The following is a 25,485-nucleotide window of genomic DNA, read 5'->3' on the forward strand; positions in this document are numbered from 1 at the left end:
AGCACTATTTGGGATGCTTTCAAGGCTTATATTAGAGGCCAAATTATTTCTTATAAAGCAAGTATTAAGGAAAAAGCTATTAAGGAGAGAACTGATTTAGCCAATTAGTTGAAACATTTAGATCAAAAATATGCTTCTGATCTGGATATGGTCTTATATAAAAGACATGTTGAAGTTAAAACTGAACATGATCTGCTCTTAACTCACCCTGTTGAAACTCAACTTTTAAAAGATAAAAGTCAATTTTATGTTCATGGTGATAAAAAGGGCAAACTTTTGGCTAATCAACTTAAAACTTTAATAGTTAAATCTCCAAAGCAAGAGGTGATATAACATCTGATCAATTAGAAATAAATAATACTTCTAGAGAATTTTAATCTAAACTATATCTGATACCCCTAAAGCCAATTTTTCTATGAATAATTTTCTAGATCGTTTAAACTTTCCCTCACTTTGAGGTTAATTGAAAATGGTTAGAACAACCTTTTTCTTCTGAAGAAATTGCCTGGGTTGTCCATTCTGAGTTTGGGGAAAGCTCTCGGTCCTGATGGATTTTCGGGAGAGATTTATAAGGCTTTTGCTCTTTTGCTTATTCCTCACTTACTTTCTGTTCTTTCTGACTCTTTTAAATTAGGCAGGTTACCACAATCCTTTTATGACACCTTTATTTCACTTATTCTCAAAAAGAATAAAGATTCATCTGATTGCTCTTCCTACAGACCTATTTCTTTACTTAATATTGATGCTAAAATTTTATCTAAACTTTTGGCTCTTAGGATGGAAAACATTCTGTCTCCTATTATCTCTGATGACCAGACCAGATTTATCAAAAATTGTTATTCTCATTTTAACATTCGTCGTTTACTGAATGTTATTTATTCTCCCTCTAAAGAAATTTCAGAATGTGTGATTTCTTTAGATGCTGAGAAAGCCTTTGACCAGGTTGAATGGAGTTATTTATTTAAAATATTAGAAAAATTTAACTTTGGGTCCAATTTTCTTCAATGGATTAAATTACTTTATTTAGCTCCCACTGCACAGGGTCTCACGAACTCTCAGATTGTATTTGATTGTATTCTTTGAGGATTTAACAAAACACATTAATGACGGTAGAGCAGTGGATGTAGTATATATGGATTTCAGTAAGGCACTTAATAAGATTCCCCATGCAAGGTTCATTCAGAAAGTGAGGAGGCATGGGATCCAAGGAGACCCTGTATTGTGGATCCAGAATTGGCTTGCCCACAGAAGGCAAAGGGAGGTTGTGGATGGTTCATATTCTGCATGGGCCAGGGGCAAGAGTCAGTCACCAGTGGTGTTCAGCAGGGATCTGTTCTAGGCCCCCTCCTCTTTGTGATTTTTATAAATGACCTAGATGAGGAAGTAGAAGGGTGGGTTAGTAAGTCTGCTGATGACACAAAAGTTGGGGGTTGTGGATAGTCTGGAGGGTTGTCAGAGATTGCAGTGGGACAGTAATAGGATGCAGAACTGGGCTGAGAACTGGCAGATGGAGTTCACCCAGATAAGTGGAAAGTGGTTCATTTTGGTAGGTCAAATCTGAAGACGGAGTATAATGTTAATGTTAAGACTCTTGGCTATGTGGAGGATCAAAGAGTTCTTGGAGTCAGTATCCATAGGACATACAAAGCTGTTGCACAAGTTGATAATGTTATGATGAAGGCATATGCTGTGTTAGCCTTCATCAACAGTGGGATTAAGTTCAAGAGCCGTGAGATAATGTTACATCTGTGTAAGTCCTTAGTTAGACCCCCACAAAGTACTGTGTTCAGTCAGGTCATCCCAATACAGGAAGGATGTGAATACTACAGAGAGAGTGCAGAGGATGTTGCCTGGATTGGAGAGCATGCCTTATGAGAATAGGTTGAGTGAACTTGGTCTTTTCTATTTGGAGTGACGGAGAATGAGAGATGACCTGATAGAGGTGTATAAGATGATGAGAGGCACTGATCATGTGGATAGCCAGAGGCTTTTTCCCAGGGCTGAAATGGCTAACAAGAGGCAGCATAGTTTTAAGGTGCTTGGAAGTAGGTACAGGGGAGACATCAGTGTTAAATCACACAGGGAGTGGTGGGTGTATGGAATGCACTGCCAGCGACGTTGGTAGAGGCAGATACAAAAGGGTCTTTTAAGAGAAATGGAGTTTTGAAAAATAGAGGGCTATGCAGTGCGGAAATTCTAGGCAGTTTCTGGAGTAGGTTACATGCTCGGTACAATATTGTGGACTGAAGGGTCTGTCGATTTCTATGGTCTATATTTCAAATGTATGGAAGGACAACTTGTTTGGTTGCTTCTTGGTTGGTGCATTGTCGACGTTGCAGGCACGTTGAGTATGAAGTTCCACGGGTAACTGTTTCATGGGAATATTTTAAAGAGATGTGTCTCCTTTAGTTCCACTATGCTGCAGTGTGTCTCTGATCTTCAGAACAAAGTTCTGATACAGCTCTTCTGGTGTGCATTTGGATGGTGGCCGTGATAATTTAGAAACTGATCTGTATGTATAGCTCTAGTTTGAGACAGAAGAAACTGTAGATGCTGGAATTTGAAAGCAAAAAAAAACTTTTGGTAGGATAACAACACACACAAAATGCTGCGGAACACAGCAGGCCAGGCAGCATCGATAGGGAGAAGCGCTGTCAACGTTTTGGGCTGAGACCCTTCATCAGGACAGCCCTTTTGGTAGGATACATTTGTTTTAAAGTAACTGCCTTTTTCCAAAGCAACATAAACACACTTTGCATTTAACCTCAATTTTGACAAATTATGGAATTTCAAGCCCTAAGCAATTGTAGCAATCCTGTGGCGACTTGTACTAATACAAATACTAGCATATCTTAACTACAATGGTTCAGAGTTGTGCTGTTGTAATTTTATTAATTTTGGACCTGATGGTTACATTCGAATCAATTTCTAAGTTAATTGTGCTTTACAGGAGAGAGAAAAGAAAAAAATGCCTGATATGTTGTCTAGTACTTATTAATGTATTTATGTTATTTTCCAAAATATGCTAAAATATAGTATTTTCTAAAAGTATTAATTTCCATAAGAAAAATTAGCTTAATTGCTGCCCCTCATAGAAATTTAATTTGTTCTTTATGTGCTGAAATTGTGATTGAAATTATAACTATAATTGTAAATTTTCAAATGTTAATTCGATTAGCTTTGCAAACCTGGCTAGCAGTACTGTGAAGTTTTGCCAAACCATTTTCAAGTCGATCCATTTTAGCAATTAAGTCTTTCCTTTTGCTTGACAGTAGGTTTTGATAAAGTTTAATTTGTTCCAAAAATGTTTTGGGTGTTGTGTAGTTGTAGCGTCTTTCAGTAGCTAGGTAGACTGCAGATACCTCTTGGACACTTCTGTGTACAAATGCCATGAACTGGCTTATAGAGTTCTTAACTTCAGCCTGAAATGCAATACAGTATGCAGAAATTTCAATGCTTTTACAGATACATGAAAATTAATACTGTTATTTGAAAAGCATAAAACATCTCATAAATACAGCCAATGATTTAAGACACTATATAAATGTAAATACTGTACCATACTTAAAGAACAATAGGTATAATGCAAAATCTTCACTCCAAACTCCTTGGAACTGGAATGCATTTGAAGTATGAAGAGACTCAGATTATAGATTTCAATCTTTGTTAATCTTTAACAATGCTGCTTTTATCTACACATGTAATTTTTAAATGATTTTACAACATTGAGCTACTCATCTGAAGAAATACAAGTGTCAGTGCTAGTCCCTAAGAATTCAGGATGACAGAATGGAAGTTCAGTTGGTACGGGGAGCTAAATCACATTTTCTGCATATTGAACTGTATTCCAAGGTCTTCCAACCACAATGATATAGCAGGTAATAACTATTAAACAGAAGTTTTCTGAGCAACAAAAATAATGCGGCTGCCAGCACAGGTCAAAGGCAAAGTACTCTTTGGCAAATTACCCACCTCTTGTTTCTCAAAGTCAGACCGCTATTTGCAAAGGCACTAGTTGGGAATGAGATGGGTTACTCACTACTGTCTTTATGAATGCTGCACCAATCAAAATCAAAAAGAGGACAGAAGAATAAAATCGGTGACAATGGAAATAAATTTGTTTGGTGATGGACAAAATAGCAGTTTTGATGTTCAAATGTACACTAAAAAGACCAGGCTGTTAAGCATTGATACATTCCAAGTACTTTACATGTTTACAAAATAAAAACGTAAAAAATATTTTTTACCTCAATTCCCTCAGTTTTGGCAAGGAAGCGTTTACTAACAGATATCAAAGCATCTTCTGGCCACTCGTGGAACCAGTCTATTGATGTGCAGTTCACTAAAGCAGGGAATTTTCGAGCACGTACCCGTAGAACTGAACCCACAGGTGAAAAACATAGAACAACCTGCAAAAACAAAGAAAATGGCATAAAAAGAAAAATATGCCTTAAAGTAACTAAAAAAAGATGAATTTTGTAATATATTCCAACAAGAAAGGATATTTGTCATAGCCTCATAGGCCAAAAAATGTTGTACTCTATTCAGCACACTGAGTTTGTGCTAGCATTTTAAAAGTAACCAGATCGCTCCACTCACCAGCTCTATCCCCATATTATTTGTTCAAATATTCAATTCCATTTTGAACACTATTTCACTAAAATGGTGAAATCTACTTTCACCATCCTATCAAGAGCATTCAAAAATGTAATGACTCATAAAATAGATAAATATTATTTTTCATGTGTCATCTCTAGCTTTTGTTGATTGTCTTAATTAGTGTTCAATATTTAGGAAACATTCAGTCAGTAAGAATGGTTTCTAGCTAAACTTGTGGGCAACAACATGTGATCCAAAAACCATATTTGGCTTGTGAAATGATTCCAGTTGGTCTTCCTCTATGAATAGCGGACCATCTATGCTTGCTACTCCCCTGCTTGCAGTTAGTTATCTGTAGCAACAACTTAGTTACTGAAGACATTTCTGAAGAGAAGTGCCTTGGATCTTCTCACTTTAAATGAGCAGCCATTCCCTATTAATGGAAGAGTACAAAAATAGAAAGAAAAAGCAGATGAAGATATGGCCAGAGAGAGGACTTAATTTCCTGAGAAACAGAGATGTTTTAGAGGACATCAACAAGTTAGATAGGTTTCTCTTCAATGGGAAATGAACAAATCCTCAAATACCTTCTAGTAGATATCTGATAATATACCACATAAAAGAAGTTATTACCCAAGTTAAAAGTGGATTGAGTAAAATATTGGGGAATTTTTGGGAACTAAAAGGAAACAGAACTATGATTGGCTAGATTTTCAGATTTTCTAGAGTGGGGTCTTGAGGAATCAGTGCTGCGGCCTCAGATATTTATCATCTATATTAATAACTAGGATAAAGTCACAAAATTTACCATAATTAAAGTTGCTCATGGTACAAATATAGGTGGATTGGCAAAGCTGTGAGTGGGACATAAAGAGCCTGCAAAAAGATATTGAAAGTATGTGAGTGGAAAAGGTGTTCGCAGAAAGACTGTATGATGTAAGCTATTTTGGAAGGAAGGGTAAAACAAAAAAATTCAATGAAGAAAGATAAGATTTTCTATTTTTCCTTCCAACATCGAAGAAGAATATTTTGGTCGATTGAATCTGTGCCTTTTTTCCCATGTTTGGTCTAAGACTGTAATGAGGATAGGAACTGAGTGACCTTGACTGAACCCAAACAGGGCTTCTGTGAGCAAGTTGTTGCTAAGCAAGTGTTACTTGATGGCTCTATCAATTATACTATCCATCACTTTTCTGAAGATTGAAGGTACATTCATCAGACTACAGACATCTCAAGATTCTGCTAGCCACAGTCTGGAAATCACTAAAGTCATTTTCTGAACCTCTGAATTTATATCTGTGCATTTTCACAAAAAAATCATATAGTGGTAGAAAATACTGCCAATTTCATTATTAATATAATTATAAAATCTAGTCTTCATTATGAGGCAACCTGGGGTTATAAAGTGTAATAACATCCTCCTGCCAATGATGATGATGTCGAACTTCATAATTTATTATACAAAATCTTCAGATCCACTAAAAATAAATACCCCTACTTTTCTTCTTTCCAAACTGCTATATAAACGATCTAGGTATTACAAAGAAGTAACAGCAAGATATATGAGGACTAAATGATTTTTTAACCTTTGGGTCCATCCTTCAATTTCTCTGAAGTATATTTTGTTTTACCTTTGTTGCATTTAACAGAATAAGCAGCCGATTAAAATTATTAAAAATTCACAAAAGCATAACCATACCTTTAATTGTCTCCTCACTCTCTCTATGAAAAATTTCCAGCAGTTATCTTTGGTGTCCTGCAAGCCCAGTAATTTAACTTCATTTTTCATGGCACCAATAATATTTTCCAATTCATCATCCTGAAATAACCCTGGAATCTCACCAGATGCTAAAAGATCATTAATAAGTACAAGGAACATCTCTTCTGCCACCTGGGAATCAGTCATCAGAAATACTGTTCCATGGTTCTTTACTCCAGCATTGATATATTGAGCAGCAAGGTCTACCTATTTTAATAAATAGTGATAAAATCAAGTCAGATCCATATGACCGGATGACTTCAAGTTGTATAATGAATTCTACATATCAGCATGTAAAGATGGATAGATATTTTAAAAATAGTTAAAATCTTAATTGAAAGAAATTTATAAGTACATTAGAATCTCAGTAAACTACTATAAAGTTAAATTGAATTTTGTGATGATGGCATTAATAAAGAGAACTTGTAAACATTGCTGTTCTCATATTTTTCCTAATCTGCCTTAAAGTAGGCAATGTCATGAGCAATACATTTTTATGAGATTATGAAAAGGAAATCTACCTCATTATTAATGGAGAAAACAAAATCCTGCCTTTAGCTAAATTCTACTATAATTATGAAGACTTTAATCCCAATTTAGCTTGCTTGTGTGAATTGAAATACATTTTGTTAATTGAAGTGCTATTTAACCAGAAGCCAATACATACAAAGTAACATAATTCTTATGACTGGATGAATTTTATTATTTAGGAGATAGATACAAACTTTTGGAGAACTACTTTTTGGAAAGAATGAGAAAGGCTAGTAATGAGTAATGAATATTAAAATTAGTAAAGATGCGTATCATGTTTCAGCAGCTGTTAAGTCGAGGGGAGAGCAAAGTTTGATTTTGCTACAGAGACAAATACAGACAACCTCAGTGTTAAGCACAGTTTGTGGAGTCCAGCTCAGTTTCAGGTAATTGCCAAGATGTTGTCTAGTTCTACTCAATTGCATAATAGCTGAGAGGTCTTAAAATTAAGTTATGTGTCAAATATATAAAAGTCTGCTGATCATAAAAGAGCAGGCAAGGTAGCTTATCATAATTACAGTCCCAGACATGTAATTAGTAACTTTATTAAGTACTGACTGAGATTCATATAGCAAAAAAATCTTTCCCATCCATGTACCTGTTCAGGTAAATTTTACAGGTCATAACTTGCTGGCAGGATACAAATATGGTTCTTGGAAATATTGGAATGGATTTTAAAGCCAACTGCATATCTCAAAAACTTAAAAAGGAAAAGGGGATTGGAATGAGTTACTCGTTTGCAAGATCAGAAATTTCAACGTTGTGTTTTGAGAAGGGGATTGATGACAGATTTGAAAAGCATTTAGTACTTTAAGGAGAGATAATATTATCTTGTATAAGGATATCATTGTGAAGTTTAAGAATATAAAATTACAGTCATTAGTCCTTGGTAACCTCTCTGATTCAAGTAATATCAGTTGATATGTATTGGTTTCTCATTAAGCAGAATCTAAATTTTAAAATTCTCTCTCTTGTTTTCAAACTTTTTGAAATACCCATTCCCCTCTACCTTTAAAATTGCCTCCAATTCTTAACTCTTTGAAATATCTGCATTCTTCTAATTCTGGCTTCTTGATTGCTCTGAATTTAGTTGTTCACACATAGGTGCCATGCCTTATGAATTAAAACAATATCTGATTATAGAAGAGATTTGTTTACATAGAGAAGCATCTGTAATGCTTTGTGGCAGGAATTGAAAACAATGATTCTGAACTTTTCAGTGTTTGACTGGAAGAAAATGTTTCTCCTTTAGCAATACATAACTAACAATTTAGAAACTGTAAAAAGTAATGAGGTGCTCGAGGAATATAAGAAATGCAATAGAAGAAAAAGAGAGAAATAAGGAGGGCTAAAATAGGATGTATGGTTGTTCTGGCAGACAAGGTGAGAGTGAATCCCCAGAAGTTCTATAGATATACAGAATTAGAACACAAGGATAGCAAGAGACAAAATTGGTCCATTTGAAGATCACTGTAATCATCTACACATGGAGCCGAAAGAGATGGGAAAGACCTGACATTAATTTTTCGCATCTTTATTTACTCAGAATACAGACACTCGGTCTATAGCACTGAATCAACAGAGTAGTGTGGTCATGGACCATATTCAGATTACAGAAAAGGAGGTGATGCCTTGAGGCAATTTTGGCTGGATAACTCCCCAGGGCCTGGCAAAATGTTTCCTCAGACTTTATGGGAGGTCAATGCAGAAATTGTAGGGACTAGGCTGTGGTAAACTATGTATACCTGTCTGGACATGCCCCTCTGCTGACTGCTCCTGTGGCTCCTCCCACAGACCCCTGTATAAAGGCGATTGGGGCACTGCTCCTCCCTCAATCTTCGAGATGTCGTGCTCCCTTTTCGCTGTTAATAAAAGCCTATCATTCACTTCAGTCTCCTAGAGTTATTGATGGTGCATCATAGGCTGAGATATTTAAAATGCCTGCAGTCACAGATGAGGTGCCAGAGGACAGCAAATGTTGTTTCATTGTTCAGGAAAGGCTCTAAAAGTAAGCATGCAAATTATAGGCCAGTGAACCTGACTTCAGTTATAGGTAGTTATAAGATATTCTGAGCTTTATGCGTGGTAAGTTGTGTCTAACCAGATTATGTTTTTTTGAGACTGTTACTGAAGGAAAGGCAGTGAACATTGCCAACATGGATTTATGAAGGCCTTTGACAAAGTCCCACATGGGAAGCTGATCCAGAAGGTTAAGTCACTTGGCAGTTAGCATAGAGTAGTAAATTGGATTCAGTATTGGTTTAGCAGATGAAGAGAGTATTAGCACGTGATTGTCTCTCTGACTGGAGTCCATTACTATTGGCATGCTGCAGGGATCAGTGTTGGGTCCATTGTTGTTTATCATCTTTATTAATGATTTTGATAATAATGTAAACAGGATCAACACATTTTCAAAGTTTGGAGGTGGAGTGGACAGCAAGTAAGGCAATCAAAGCCAACAGCATGATCTGGATCATCTGGAAAAATCCGTTGAAAATGGCAGATGGAGTTTAATGCAGACAATTGTGAGGTGTTACACTTTGGCAGGACAGATCAGGGTAGAATTTACAGTGAAATGGCAGAGCACTGCGATGTGTAGTAGAACAAAGGGATGTGAGGATACCAATCAATAATTCCTTGAAGGGTATCACAAATAGATAGGATCGTAAAGTGAGCTTTTGGCACATTGGCCTTCATAAATGAGAGTACTGAGTACTGGAGTTGGGCTGTTATACTGAAGTTATACAAGATGTCGGTGATTCCAAATTTGAAGTATTGTGTACAGCTGTGGTCACCTAACTACAGGAATGATATCAATAGGTTTGAAAGACTGCAGAGAAAATTTATAAGGATGTTGGCTTGAGGAGCTGAGAGAGAGCGAGAGAGAGGGCAAGGGCAAGAATGAGAGCAAGAGAGACAGCGAGAGAGAGATATCATTGCCAGCTGGGAGCAATCTTAAAAGGACAAGTCTCAATGGGACTGAGTTTTATTTGAGCCAATAAAAAGTTGTAAGTTGTAAGCAGAGCGACCATTGTTGGAGTGGGCTAGTGTTAGAGTGGTCAGGCTTTGGCTCAACAAGCTTCTGCAAGAATAGGTGGAGGTTCTAAATAAGTACCTAGCAAGTTTTTTTCCTCTTCCCTTGTGTATTAGTACATAGTTAATGTAGTGAGAGTGGTTCCAGGGTTAGTGGTATGTTCTTTGTGTAACATGTGAGTACTCTGGGAGGCTTCCAGTCTCCCTGATAACTACACCCGCAAGAAGTGCACCAAGCTTTAGATCCTTAGAGGCCGTGCTAGGGAGCTGGAGCTGCAGATCAATGACCATCGGCTCATACGGGAAAATGAGGTGATAGATAGGAGCTACAGGGAGGCAGTCACCCCAAGTTACAGGCATCGGGCACCCGATTGACTGTCATGAAAGGGAAATGGAATAGGCAGCCATTGCAGAGTACGCCTGTGGCTGGTCCCCTCGATAATAAGCATACTGCTTTGGATAATGTCAGGTGGGGCATCCTGCTAGGGGAAAGCCACAGTGACCAGGTCTGTGGAGCTGCTCAGAAGAGAAGAGAGGTGAAGAGGACAGCAGGGTGGTAGGAGATTCCATAGTCAGAGGAAAAGAGACACTCGGATGGTATATTGCCTCCCAGGTGCCAGGGGCAGGGATGTCTCAGGTCAAATGAGTGAAGAGCACATTGGTACCAACAGCATATATAGGAAAAGAGAGAAGGTTTGAAGAGAGAATATAGGGAGTTAGATAGAAAGTTGAAAAATAAGACCTCCAGAGTAGTAATCACTGATTGCTGCCTGTGCCATGTGCCAATGAGGGAAGGAATAGAATTAATTGGCGAATGAATATGTGGCTAAAGAATTGGTGCAGAGGGTAAGGTTTCAGATTTCTAGATCATTGGGATCTCTTCTGTGGAAGTTGTGATCTGTACAAATAGGACACGTTACACCTGAACTTGAAGGGGACAAATATTCTTGTGAGCAGGTTTGCTAGAGGTGATAGGGAAGGTTTAAGCTAATTTTGGCAGGAGAACAGGAACTGGAGTGATAGGGCTGAGGATGGGGCAGTTGGTATACAAGTAGATGCAGTGTTTAGTGGGACTTTGAGGAAGGACAGGCAGATGATATGCAAAAATTGCAGTCAGTGGGATGAATTGAAGTGTAACATAGGCAGGAAATAGAAAAGTGTAATGAATACAGGACTAAAGGTGTTAAGATTTGAATGCACAGTATACAAAATAAGGTAGATGATTTTGTAACACAATTAGAGATCGGTCAGTATGACGTTGTGGGCATCATTCAGTTGTGGCTGAAAGAAGGTGGCATGGTAGTATAGTGGTTAGCACAACACTTTACAGTACCAGTGACCTGGGTTCAATTCTGGCCACTGATTTGTAAAGAGTTTGTCAGACATACTTTATTGATCCCAAGGGAAATTAGGTTTTGTTACAGCCACATCAACCAAGAATAGTGTAGAAATATAGCAATATAAAACCATAAATAATTAAATAATAATAAGTAAATCATGCCAAGTGGAAATAAGTCCAGGACCAGACTATTGGTTCAGGGTGTCTGACACTCCAAGGGAGGAGTTGTAAAGTTTGATGGCCACAGGCAGGAATGACTTCCTATGACACTCGGTGTTACATCTCGGTGGAATGAGTCTCTGGCTGAATGAACTCCTGTGCCTAACCTGTACATTACGGAGTGGATGGGAGACATTGTCCAAAATAGCATGCAACTTGGACAGCATCCTCTTTTCAGACACCACCGTCAGAGAGTCCAGTTCCACCCCCACAACATCACTGGCCTTACGAACGAGTTTGTTGATTCTGTTGGTGTCTGCTACCCTCAGCCTGCTGCTCCCCCCCACAACATCACTGGCCTTACGAATGAGTTTGTTGATTCTGTTGGTGTCTGCTACCCTCAGCCTGCTGCCCCAGCACACAACAGCAAACATGATAGCACTGGCCACCACAGCCTCGTAGAACATCCTCAGCATCGTCCAGCAGATGTTAAAGGACCTCAGTCTTCTCAGGAAATAGAGACAGCTCTGACCCTTCTTGTAGACAGCCTCAGTGTTCTTTGACCAGTCCAGTTTATTGTCAATTCATATCCCCAGGTATTTGTAATCCTCCATCATGTCCACACTGACCCCTTGGATGGAAACAGGGGTGACCGGTGCCTTAGCCCTCCTCAGGTCCACCACCAGCTCCTTGGTCTTTTTCACATTAAGCTGCAGATGATTCTGCTTGCACCATGTGACAAAGTTTCCCACCATAGCCCTGTACTCAGCCTCATCTCCCTTGCTGATGCATCCAACTATGGCAGAGTCATCAGAAAACTTCTGAAGATGGCAAGACTCTGTGCAGTAGCTGAAGTCCGAGGTGTAGATGGTGAAAAGAAAAGGAGACAGGACAGTCCCCTGTGGAGCCCCAGTGCTGCTGACCACTCTGTCTGACACACAGTGTTGCAAGCGCACGTACTGTGGTCTGCCAGTCAGGTAATCAATAATTCATGACACCAGGGAAGCATCCACCTGCATCACTGGATCTTTACAATCTTGGCACTGTGTTTGAGGTCATTGTCCTGCTGCAGAATGAAATTGGCGCCTCCCTGATGGTATTGTGTGATAGATGAGAATCTGTTGGAAATTCTCAGCGTTGAGGATTCCATTAATTCTGACCAGATCACAAACTCCATTTGCAGAAACACAGCCCCAAACTTACAGGGAACCTCCACCATGTTTCTTTTGGCTGCAGACACTTATCTGCACCCTTCTACTCATTTACAGACAAATGTTTATTTTTATTCAAAAAGTGGTCTATTACTTAATACATTACCTTCTTTACATAAGTACAAAAATGTCTCGAACATTTAATTTTTTTGGAAAATTAATGCTTAGAAATCTAAATTTTTCTTTTCTACTGACACACTAATGTAGAAGACAAAAAAAATCTAAAACAAAATTAATATAAAAAATCTAGGGTGCCCAGTACTGTGCTTAATTGAAAGGGCGGTACATACTATAACACTAAGTGCATGTATTTCGCCAAAGCTATTTCATCATCTGAGCAGTTTTTTCCAATCATATATTAGAATGTGAAGAAAGGGCAATGAATCAAAATGTAAAGGATTTTTTTTAGAATTAAGAAAAATATTGTACCTTGAGGTCACCAATTGAATACCCTTTCCTAAGTGAGATCTGGAAAACATTCAAAGTGCTGATATATGCTGCTAACCGAGATAGGCTCTGTTTTCCACTGCCTCCAACTCCCACAAGTAGGGCATTTCCTCTTGGGGATTCTAAGATACGATTTATCCTACAGATGTGGGCCATTGCATCTTCAAACAGAACCTGTAGAGATGAGATTTTTAACAAAACAAGTTTTAAAAATGTTGTTCTATGAAGACTTTTCCCACTGAAAGCACAAATATTGTGTTTGGTTCAATAAAAAATTCCAAAGAACTCACCAAAGTTTTCATCATTAAAACATTACTCATCTGAATAAAATTATCTTTCATATCTACTCTGAATAACAGAGTTGTTGTGTGGCATACCTGCTGTTCTGCTCATTGGAAAAGTTAATCAACTTTTTTTGCTAGATGAGTTAAAAGGAAACAAATAACTCTAAGATCATCTCTGGGATTGATTGGTGTCCATATTAGTGTTAATGGGGACCTCTAAATTAGGGATCTGCAGATATTAGCACTATTGATGACTGTGCTCTGACAGGTGTACTGCTGAAGGGCAAAGAAATATGTTGTCTTGGACACCAGGCCCCTGTTACTGTGCAAGAATACAGCAGATGCAATGGTTTTTATTGTAGCCTAATTGCTGCATTATGATAGAATAGGTTAGCATTCACTGCAGACTCAGCCCAGTACACCACACACACTTGCTTCCACTCCACTGAAAATATATACATTAGGCACTGCCTCAAGAAGGTAATATCTATTATTCAAGATCTTCACTGTCCAGGCCATGTCATTTTCTCAGCTACCACCAGCAGCTGGTAAACCTTATAAATAAAACAGATTTGGAGGAATCAGTAAAAATGCAAGGGAACTATAGAAATCTGAGGGGGCACAACTAGAACAGAGAGGATCACTGGAGGATGCATGGTTTGGTAGGTTAGTGGAATGATATGAAGTAACAGACATTGTTGATCAGCTGACTTTAGCCAAAGCAGCCCAAGAATTTTCTGAGAGAGAGAGGGAGGAGGAAGCATGAAAAATCAGTTTAAGATGGTTGAGAAGGGATAGATGATCTTTTCACATCCACAATCTTTCAGACCATTCTATCAAAAGGTTATTGACCTTAAATGAAAATTGTGTTTTTCTTTTCATATATGCTGCTTGATTTTGAGTATTTACAGCATTTTCTGTTTTTATTTAATATTTATAACGTCTACAGTTTATCACTATTTAATTACAGTAGAGCCTGGTTACTCACTACAAGCCTGATATGAGCTGACTATATGGGTTGGATTTGTGATTAGTTTTTTTTGAGAGGTTGGATATTGCTGGACTGTGCCACATCACTTTGGCTTATTTTCAGTCAGAATGATATTCTGAATATGCAAACAACATCCTTAAGATTGCTATATTTACAGCAATAGTCAATTTCAGTTGGGTTGAGTTTGGGAAAATATAAATAATTGGGCTTGAGGTGGGTTCATGCTATTAGATGTCAGATCTGGATCTGGTTGGAGTACAATTTGAGACTCCAATTTGCATTTCAGAAAAAGCAACTAGAAAAAATCATCACTTTCTGGAATAATACTAGATTGATGAAAAGAGTTGGCAAATGACAGGCGATCTTGACAATAATTCCAAAATAATCCAAAACCAAATGCAGCAGTAGGAGACACAAGAGACTGCAGAGTCCACAGCAAAAGACAACAGTTGAAGGAACTCAGCAGCTTGAGTAGCATTTTTGTGTGTGTTGGGGGTAAGAGGGGTGTGGGAAATTGTATGTAAACAAGTCATTGAACCCATTTTAGTCCTGAAGAAATAAATAACAAAACCTATTTGTTAATTATGATGCTTTCACATTATTCAAAAACATGCTGACAAATGTGTTCACGAATTAACTATCCAATTAATTACTGAGGAATATATCTTAACACAGAATGTTCATATAATAGTGTCTTTTATCTGTACCATTTCATACCACTTACTGAAGACTTTTCATAAACATCAAAAAACCTCAAGAATACTAAACATATAATGTTAATATCATAAATTTGAGTAGAAAATAAAGGATCATAACAGCATTACATTCAAAAATAGTTTTACTTCTATTAATTCAATGTAATCTTTTAAACTACTCACCAAATTCATTGCTGCATTGACTTCATTGTAGCTGTCCAGAGCATCCACTAACAGTCTATTCAGAGCTGGCCAGCTATCCACAGATAAATACTTAGGTTCTCCAATACCACTGGCAAAATGGCAATAAACATTGGGCTTTTGGAAAAGACTGGACTCATCCATATCCTAACCATACAAAACATATTGGTTTAATTAAAAGTTATAATACCATAAAATTGGGTAATTATCAGTTCCTAGCATTATGGTTTATTCCTTTGTAAACTACCAAATATAAACTATAAGCTATTTTTCAATCTGATTATGAATTGCAAGATAGCATTTAGTTTAGGTGACGTAGGTAAGAGGGATACTGTTCCAGTTAGCAGATGGGTCAAGAAGTGGAGGACTCAGTTTAAAATGAAATACGAGGTGAAACTAATTTATTCAGAGTACTTTGCAATCCACTGCTTTAAGGATGGTGGAAACAGAAACCACCACTATCATAAGAATGAAATCAGATAGGTATTTGTGAAAGAACCTCTTGAAGGGCTACCTAGAAACAGCATGAAAATGAGACTGATGGGATTCCTCTGCCAGCAGCCAACATAGATTCAATGTGTTCAGTGGCTCCTCTTTGTGCTTTGACTTATGCTATGATTTATGAAGCTTTTTTAATCCAGCATTGGAATAATTAGTTAAAACAAACCTCTTTTTAGCAGTTTCTGAAATTATTGCCTTTTACTTGAATGATAAGTTCAAACGCATAGATGATTAATTACCGCAAAGCACATTTTAAGCATGTGCTGTTGATGTCTTGGAAAGTTCTCTATGTCATTTTCATCAACTAATTTATCACCATAAACTCGGGAAGTCTCATGTAACAGAAGTCGAACTAAGTCATGATTTGTTTTTGCACATTCCGGCGTTGCGAACAAAAAACCCTGCAATAAGGTAAAGTATACTTTTTAAAAAATGCTTACAATTCATGACAAAATTATTAACTCTTGAAATTACTCTGAGAAAATATGCATGCAGAGTTCAGCAGTGTTAATAATAATAATAGGTAGTAGTTTATCGATCCCAAATGGGAAATTATTTTGTTACTGCAGCATCATTTAAAAACACACTTAACAATAATAAATAATAATTATAATATTAACTAATAATTTACCAATGTGCAATAATGTGCAACACTATGCAATAATACTGTAGGAAATAATTATACTATTGTATAATGACATGTGTTCTATCGCACAGAAGTTAACTATTGTATATGCTTATTGCATTTGGTAGGAAAGATTTTCTGTAACGATCCTTGCGACAGACAAGCTGAATGAGCCTGTTTGAAAAGGTGCTCCACTGCTTATTCAGTAGGTTATAAAGAGGATGTGCCTGATTGTCCATAATGGATAATTGTTTACTTACCTCCTCTTCACCGCTAACTCAAAAGAGTCCGGGTTGTAGCTAAGGACTGATCCAACCTTTTTGATGAGTTTATTTAGTCTTTTTGCATCACCAGCACCAAAGTTGCTCCCCCAACACAAAGCCACAAAGACTGTACTTGCTACAACAGACTTGGTGAAAGGTCTCCAACATCCTGCCGTACACATTGAAGGATCTCAGATTCCTTAGAAAATAGTCTGCTCATCCCGTTCTTATAAATTAATTGTTTATGAAGATAAGAAGAACCATGTGGAAATCCAAAGGGAGTAAAGGCACACAATGCATGAAAGAACACTAAAACTAAAATCTTTAAATTATTATGATACAGAGTCAAGTGATTTGCAAGGGAATACAGGATTTCTTTAAGATCATGGAACTAAAATTTTGAAGTCCTACATTACTGAATACAGATACTATGCCAACTGTGCAGACTACTTGGAGTATGGCGATGGGTGCAACCTCCTTAGATTTTTCAGCAGATTAGCTGGGAACTTAATCTGCTTGCAAAAAGTAAAAAAAGATCTAATCAAGTCCTGCTGTTGAACTGAGTAATCTTTATTCTCAGAAAATCCAGCTACTGTCAGGAATCCTTCCTTACTTTGGAAACATGGGGTCAAATTTGCACACTCAATATAGGCTATGTGATAAATAGAATCTTAAAAACTTTAATACAAGCACCCACAATGTAACAGGATTGCAGGAACTGTTTGGAAACCAGCAGCAGATAACCCACTGGAAGACTGGAATTAAGGACAATAGCAAAAGCATATGGCTTGCTTCTTTTTACTAAACAGATCACAAAATATTAAAGGTCCTTTGGCCCATGATGTAAAAACATAGAAGACCTACAGAACGTTACAGGCCCTTCAGCCCACAATGGTGTGGCGAACATGTACTTACTTTAGAAATTTCCTCTGGTTATCCATTGTCTTCTATTTTTCTCCATGTACCTGTACAGGAGTCTCTTAAAAGACTCTATTGTATCTGCTTCCACCACTGTCTCTGGCAGCCCATTCCATGCACTCACTACTCTTTGCATAAAAATCTTACCCCTGACATCTCCTCCGTACCTACTTCCAAGCACCTTAAAACTGTGTCCTCTTGTGTTAGCCACTTCAGCCCTGGGAAAAAGCCTCTGACCATCCACACGATCAATGCCTCAATGTTGTGCCAACCTTTTAACCTACTCTAAATCAATCTAACCCTCCAACATAGCCCTCTTTTTTTTAATCATGCAAGAACTTATCTAAGAGTTTCTTAAATGTCCCTAACATATCTGTCTCCACCATCATCCCTAGCAGACATTCCACACACCCACCACTCTGTGTGTAAAATCTTACTTCTGACAACCCACCCCTATACTTTCCTCCAATCATGCTCCCCCACCCCCCTCGGTGTTATGTTAGCCATTTGCACCCTGGCTATCCACTCAATGTATGCCCCTTATCATCTTGTACATTCTGCTAATTCACCTCTTACCATTCATCTTCCTTCACTCCAAAGAGAAAAGCCCTAATCCGTTCAACCTCTCTCCATAGATTGCAAGCTAGGATGCAAGGTTTCAACTTCCCAAACATTGATTAGACTATACTTTGAATAATGTGCATATCGACTCTTAGGTACATCAAGGAGGAGTTTTTAATATACGTATTTTTACTTTGCTCCATGGTAGATTTGAAAAAAACAAAGCAATGATAGACCGTTGATCATTTTGTATATAATTACAAATTGAATGTAAATATGCATGAAGTAAGAATAGTAATAAAAAGAATTACAGAAGTAATATCAGCTGCATGTGACAGTATATTCAGAGAAATAAAATGTAATACTGTACCTGGAAGACATTAGAAAGGTCTCTCAAATTAAAGATATAATGAAATTTTATGGCAGTTGGCAGGTAATATGATGCTATTTTCTGGTGCAAAGCTGTCAATAAAACATGAAGTTTTTAAAAAGCCTTAAATGTCAGAATGTCACTCTTAAAAACATTAAAAAGCATTGATTTGACAATTGTGCCAGTATTATTAATTCACTAGACTATAGGATGAAGTCCAAAACAGTGGCAAGCAGAAGCAGCAGAGGAGTAAACTTTATCCATGTTGCTATCTTGACCTCCTGGTTATAATCTATTGCAGCTCCCTTGTCCATTCCCACACTGACCTGTTTGTTGTCAACCTTCATCAATGCCATGGTGCGGCCAAACACAAACTATAGGAAGAGTACTTCCTATTCTACCCAAGTAGACTACAACCAATGGCTTGAATATTTAATTCCCTAATTTCAGGTAATCCACACCTTATGGCCTCCCTTCTAAAGCCAACATCCTCTGCAGCCCACGACTTTCCAATTTCTCCTCACCAACTGTACCTGGTCCCATCTGCCTACCACACTCCACTCACAGTGTCCCCTAGTGGTTCCCATCTTCCAATCATCCCTCCATTATCTAATTCTACTTACCATCTTCCTGATGTTTTAGGATCCTGAAACTGCAGCTCCTTGTTGTTTCTACCCATGCACTCACAACCTGTGATTATCCCCACCTTCCCTTCTCCACTTTCCTCCATCTGCCCTCCAAACCCTCCTAACCTATTGCTTGCCAGTTTCTGTCTCACACCTTCCTCTTACTTCCTTATACTGGCTACTTATTCCATAAGACATAGAAGCAGAATTAGGCCATTCAGCTCATCAAGTCTGCTCTGCCATTCCATCATGGCTGATTCCAGATCTCACTCAACTCCACACACCTGCCTTCTCTCCTCTCCATAACCATTGATGCCCTGACCAATCAGAAAACTATCAACTTCAGCCTTAAATATACCCATGGACTTGGCTTCCACGACAGTCTGTAGCAGAGCATACCACAGATTCACTACTCACTGGCTAAAAAAAATTCTTCCTTGCCTCTGTTCTAGAAGGTCACCCCTCAATTTTCAGGCTGTGCCTTCTAGTTCTGGATATGCCCAGAGGAGACATCCTCTCCACATCCACCCTATCTAGTCCTGTCAACATTTCATTAACATTAACAGAGACATGGCTTCAAGCGGACAGGGCCTGGGAAATGAATATTCAAGGATATAGTTTTCTCAGTGAAAACTGATGCAAAGTACCATTAAGTTCATTTGCCATTTCTTTGTGCTCCATTACTATCTCACCAGCATCATTTTCCAGTAGTCCAATATCACTCACTCTCACCGCCCCCCCCTTTACTCTTTATATAACTGAAAAAGACTTCTGGTATCCCGCTTTATATTATTGGCTAGTTTGCCCTCATAGTTCATCTTTTCCCTTCTTATAGTTGTTTTAGGTGCTCCTTGTTGGATTTTAAATGCCTCACAATCATCCACATTTGCAATCACTTTTGCTACTTTATTATGCCTTTTCCTTGGCTTTTATGCAGTCTTTAACTTCCCTTGTCAGCCATTTTTGTCTACCCCTGCCATTTGAGAACAACTTTTTCCGTGGGACATATCTATCCTGCATCTTGTGAACTATTCCTAGAAACTTCAGCCATCTTAAGCCATTCCCTCTTTAAGTTCAAAGTCTTGATGCAGGGTCTCAACTCGAAATGTCAAATAGCCCTTTGTCTCCACAGATGTTGTTTGACCTACTGAGTTTCTCCAGCAGTTTGCTTCTAGCTCCAGGGGAGAAGGATAGATCTTGTTCCACCTTTCCCAAGGGCAAGGATGTACAATTCCCTCAAAGCATTTTGGAATATTGACACCTCCAGTACTGCAGAGGTTCAAGGTTCAGAGACCAGCTCTCTATGTGCAGCGGTCAATGTAACTCAGTGGTAATTTTCTTTGAAAATTAGTCTCTGCATACATTGCTTTTTCATTATGTATACACGTCAGAAGCATCTGTCTCCCTCTCCTCCTTCAGCATTGGAGAAACTTAAGAAATAGAAGATCTTGACTAATTCCATATCTCAAATGCAGTGTCCTGCTTATCCAGGAACCCACGATTTCCTTAGTATTGACAGATAGTTGATCTCTTGAATATATTCAACAATTCAGCATCTACAGCCCTCTGGGCTGAGAATGCAAAAAATTTACAATTGTGCAACTAGGAGCTTTCTTCTCATCTCTGTGTAAAATGCCAATCACAATATTTGAATTTCATCTCAACATCCTCCTGTCAGTCTCTTTCAGACCTTATGCATCAGCAATGCAATGTCTCCTCAAATATAAACCTTCTTGTAACAGGAATAAACTTTATGCATCTAAAATTATACCATATCTAGAGTATATTCTGGCTTTGGCAAGGATGCCAAAACAGCACATAATATTCCACCTATAGATCCTGTTCTCTAATAGAGAAGTCTACCTTTGAGCTCCCACCTCCAGTGTTAAGTACATTTCCAGTCCAGTAAATACACATTAAGCAGAATAAAAGCACGCTTTAAAAGACTGAGAACTTCGGTAATTAATAAACAAATATAGATTTGATTAATAGAAAAAAAGACATAGGAATGCCAAGAGTTTCTTTTGTTTCTTTATGCATTTACCAAGGGCTGCAGTGACCAGCTGTGAATGGAACTTTATCACAGGTGATGGAAAATTTCGATTCACTAAGTGTTGATAGAGGATAGCACTGTATATGGATTGAAGTGCATCTTGTCCTGGAAAACTCACAGCAAAAACACAGAAATGGCGCTGAAGTAATAAGATATATGAAAAAACATAATTATCTCTGTGACATAATAAATAATTTCAGACAGTGAAATCTTGAAATGGCAAAACTGCTTTCACAGTTTTGGAGATTGACTATACATACAAACAGAACTACAGGCAAATTAAAATGCATCTAACTGAAAACAGTGGCAAATTTGTAAACAGCTATGAATTCATAACATAATTGCTGACTGATAGCATAACTGAGAGCCAAAGGGGAAATATTCTTATACTTAATTTGAAGACCTCTCAAACAAGAACTATTTAGCAAAGAACTGCAAAAAAGATTTAACAGATGTGTGAAATGGGCAACCTAAAAAAAGATAAAAAATAATATTTATTTCCACTAGAGATTCGAAGAGAAATGGGGAATTGATCTTAACATAGGGGTTCCTAGGATGCAGTAGATATGGAGAAGATCTTGTGGGAAAACCTACAACTGGGTTTATGCTTTTAAAATGCAGGGGCTGCCCAATTAAGACAAAGATGAGATTTTTCCATCTCTTAGGGGTTATATGTCTCTGAAGCTCTCTTCCTCAAAAGGTTAGTAGCAGCACAGACTTTGAATATTTTAAGGCATGGGTATGTAATTAAAGCAAACAAGGTGGTGAAATGTTATAGTAAGTGGACAAGAATGCATAGTTCAGTTTAAGACCAGATAAGCTATGATTTTATTAAGTAGTAGAGTGAATTCAATGACAATGCAGCCCACTTTTGGTCCTCATTTTTATGTTATGTGCTTCAGCTGAAACCTATTCAATGTTGCATTTCAAAACATTTTGTACATTAAAGCAGTTTTTCTTCAAGGTGCTGTAATAATATGAAAAGATGCAAAAGCACCTCTTCACTTACTGCTTACCTCAAATATTTCTGATAAATTGCATGTGCTGGTAACATTGATAAACTATAAAAACATGTACTAGGATAGCAGAAAACAATACCTTTAAAAGTGATTTGAGCAGATGAAAGTCATAAAATTTAAACGGAAAATAAACATGTCCATTTATAGTTGTAATCAATCTTATAATCACACCTAGTTAAATTTTTGTAAGGTTTATTAACAGAATTATTTTATGAAAATAAATACTGATGGGAATTAAAGGATCCCTGTTCTGTTCTGTTCCTTACTCCTGTTGATTATCTGTTTACTGCTGTGTTGTGATTTTTTCACTAAGAATTTTCTCATTTGTCCTAATTACTTTTTCCTCAAATGCTCTCCTATCAAATTTCATATATAACAATACAACTGAGTATCTTCACTTTGACTTTGAAGGATGATAGAAATTTAAATTTATAAAGTTGTGTAATAGGTGTTTTGCAGAGGAGAAATTCCAAAGAAATACTCAGAATAAATTTCCATTCTTTAGTATCAGATAATCCAAATGCTACATCAACCCAAATGACAAGAGTTATTTTACCTTGCCTGATCATTTAGCTGATTAGGTCAAAAATAGATTTGGCTGACACCTGTCTGGATATATTGTTGAATGCAAGCTGAAACCCTGATTCAACATTTTGGCTTTTCTTTTGTTTCTGTTACAGGGAGAAACACGTCATATTTGAAGCAAACCATTTCAATTACCTGAAGCCGAGAATCAATTGTAAAGCTACCTGCTGTGGGATTCATACAGGCAACATACTGGCAATTATGAATATCTTTCAACGTCAACTTGATCTTATCATACCTAATGAGAAATTTACATATTACTTAAGGAGAAAATAATGTATTATATGCAAATGTATATTAAAACATTAAACAAACTGTTTATTCAATACTGTATATTCATGATTATATGTACTGATATGAATGGTGCAATTTGCAGGAGGATAAATTGATAAAAACAGGGGCCTTTAACTTTTGGATGGGAACACACAAGAAATAGGCTTCCACAGAAGGTTTATTCAACTTTATTAGCACCTAAAGGTTTTCTTCCAAATCAAATAAATACTTTATTGTCACCAATTGATACTAGAGCGTACAATCATCACAGTGATATTTGTTTCTGCGCTTCACGCTCCCTGAAGTATGAAGTTTAAATTACTTATCGAAGTAAATATAATAAAAATTTAAATTATAAATCATAATTAGAAAATAGAAAAGGGAAAGTACGGTAATGCAAGTAAAGCAGTTATTCTGGGAAGCTCAGCAGCTTTAGGCATACAAAGACTGACTTGTTTGAAAACTTCTTGTCAAATACGAAAGGAAGTTAAAATTTCCTTTCACATGGAAAATAGAATCTCTAAATTTTAAACTAACATAAAAAACTGACTCAAAAAAAGTGTCGTAATAAATGATAGAGCAGAAAGCTACATTCACAGACCTTTAATAATGGTGGCTTCTTGCACAAGACTTTTACCTATGATGGTACGATGACTTGAATATTCTGAAGCTTAAAAGTATCGAAGCAGATTACTCACCAATGTCCGTGATCCAAGTGCTGTCTGATTAATGTGTGAGGTGCTACAGTTCCATACTTATCCACTTCAGGCATGTTCATATCATCAATAAAATATATTAATTTCTTAGTTCCAGTGGGGCCATAGTTTCTTCCTGTTTTCTTTTCCAATTGCTTCTCAAGAATAGCTAAAGGAAAATTAGACTTAATTCTTCAGTTTATTTATCTAGTAATATTAAATACTATGATGGAATCACAGAGTAGTATGGCACAGATACAACCAGTCCATTCCAACAAAGGTAATCTCAATTTCCCATGTTTGGCTCATATTCCTCTAAACTCTATCTCTCTATGTACCTACCCGACTGCTTCTTAAATGATAGTATCATACCTGCCTCAACTACTTCCTCTGGCAGCTTATTAAATATACTCACAACTCTCTGCATGAAAAAGTTGCCTCTCAATTCCCTTTTAAATCTTTCCATTTCTCCGTATATCTATGCCCCTGTTTTGGATTGCCCAAGCCCTGGGAAAAAGACTGTATTATCCACCTTGTCTATACCTCTCACAATGTTTCAAGGAATAAAGAACTAGCCTGGCCAACCCCTCCCAATAACTCAGGTCTTTTCTGCATTAGTTAATCAGTTTAACCACATCTTCCTTATAACAGGGTGATGAAAACAGTACATAGTTCTCCAGTTGTAGCTTCACCAAATGCTTATACAACTGAAAAATAATATCCAAATGCCAGACTCAGTGCCCTAGCATGCAAAGATGTCTTTTTCACTATCCTGTCTACCTATGGCACCTCTTTCACACTTCTACTCTTTGCTCCCTTTGTTATATTATATTCTCCAGTGCCATATCATTCATAGTATAAATACAAGGCTGGTTTGACTTTCCAAAATGCGTTATCTCAGATTTGTATGTATTGAGATCCATTCCCACTCTTCAGCCCACTTCTTAACTGATCAAAATTTCCCTATATTCTACACCAACCTTCTTCACTATCAATGACACCTCCTAATGTTGTACCATCTGCAAACTTGCTGATCAAGCTTTCTGTCCTTGAATCCAAATCATTTATAAAAATAACAAGTATCAAGGATCCCAACAAAGACTGTTGTGGCATACCACTAAAATCGATGGCCTCCATTCTGAGAAACACCCTTCAACCTCCATTCTCTGCTTCCTACCTCTGGGAAATACTCAATCCAACTGACTAGCTTTCCTTGGATTCTATGGGATCTAACCTTCCAAGCTAGTTTACAATGACCTTACTAAAGTCCAAATAGATAATGTCCATTATCCTACCCTCATCTACCTTTTCGGTTACTTCAAGAAAAAAAATCCTAACCAATTCGTCAAGCACGACTTTCATGCACAAAGCCATGCTGACTCCTCCTAGATATTCAAGATTTCTTTTGAACATTTTATATATGGTTTATGTATAATAATGTTTATTCATGTGATTCTTGCTAGAATTAGACTCTAGTCATTCAAAAATTAAAGGATCCATTAATTTCCTCTTGGATCAATTGATACATAGAAGTGATTCATAATGGATAGTCTTTCTGAGTACTTCCAAGATAGTAAAGGTGCTTCTATGGCACAGGGTCCTTACATATTAACTATGAACAAAGCCACTCCATATTCCACTGTTTCTTTAAGGCAACTGAGCCTTTATTATGAGAGAGATTTTCATTAAAGGTTTATGACAGCTTTTAATGCCTCAACCATGCAGCCTAAAAGATGCACTCAACAAT

The 25,485-nt window shown here is 37.3% G+C and overlaps 1 protein-coding gene across 1 annotated transcript in view; it reads right to left on the bottom strand.

Moving 5' to 3' along the window:
- LOC132380342 (dynein axonemal heavy chain 17-like) overlaps nt 1–25,485 on the bottom strand; it is a 247,591-nt gene that overhangs the window by 61,568 nt on the left and 160,538 nt on the right. The window contains 10 exon segments of the mRNA XM_059949089.1: nt 3,189–3,422; nt 4,248–4,409; nt 6,299–6,565; nt 13,061–13,252; nt 15,232–15,396; nt 15,990–16,151; nt 18,488–18,579; nt 21,158–21,305; nt 22,906–23,008; nt 23,742–23,907. Of these exon segments, the coding sequence (XP_059805072.1) occupies nt 3,189–3,422; nt 4,248–4,409; nt 6,299–6,565; nt 13,061–13,252; nt 15,232–15,396; nt 15,990–16,151; nt 18,488–18,579; nt 21,158–21,305; nt 22,906–23,008; nt 23,742–23,907 (1,691 nt within the window).

The sequence above is a fragment of the Hypanus sabinus genome, chromosome 23, assembly GCF_030144855.1.
Source record: "Hypanus sabinus isolate sHypSab1 chromosome 23, sHypSab1.hap1, whole genome shotgun sequence".
Classification (NCBI taxonomy): Eukaryota; Metazoa; Chordata; class Chondrichthyes; order Myliobatiformes; family Dasyatidae; genus Hypanus; species Hypanus sabinus.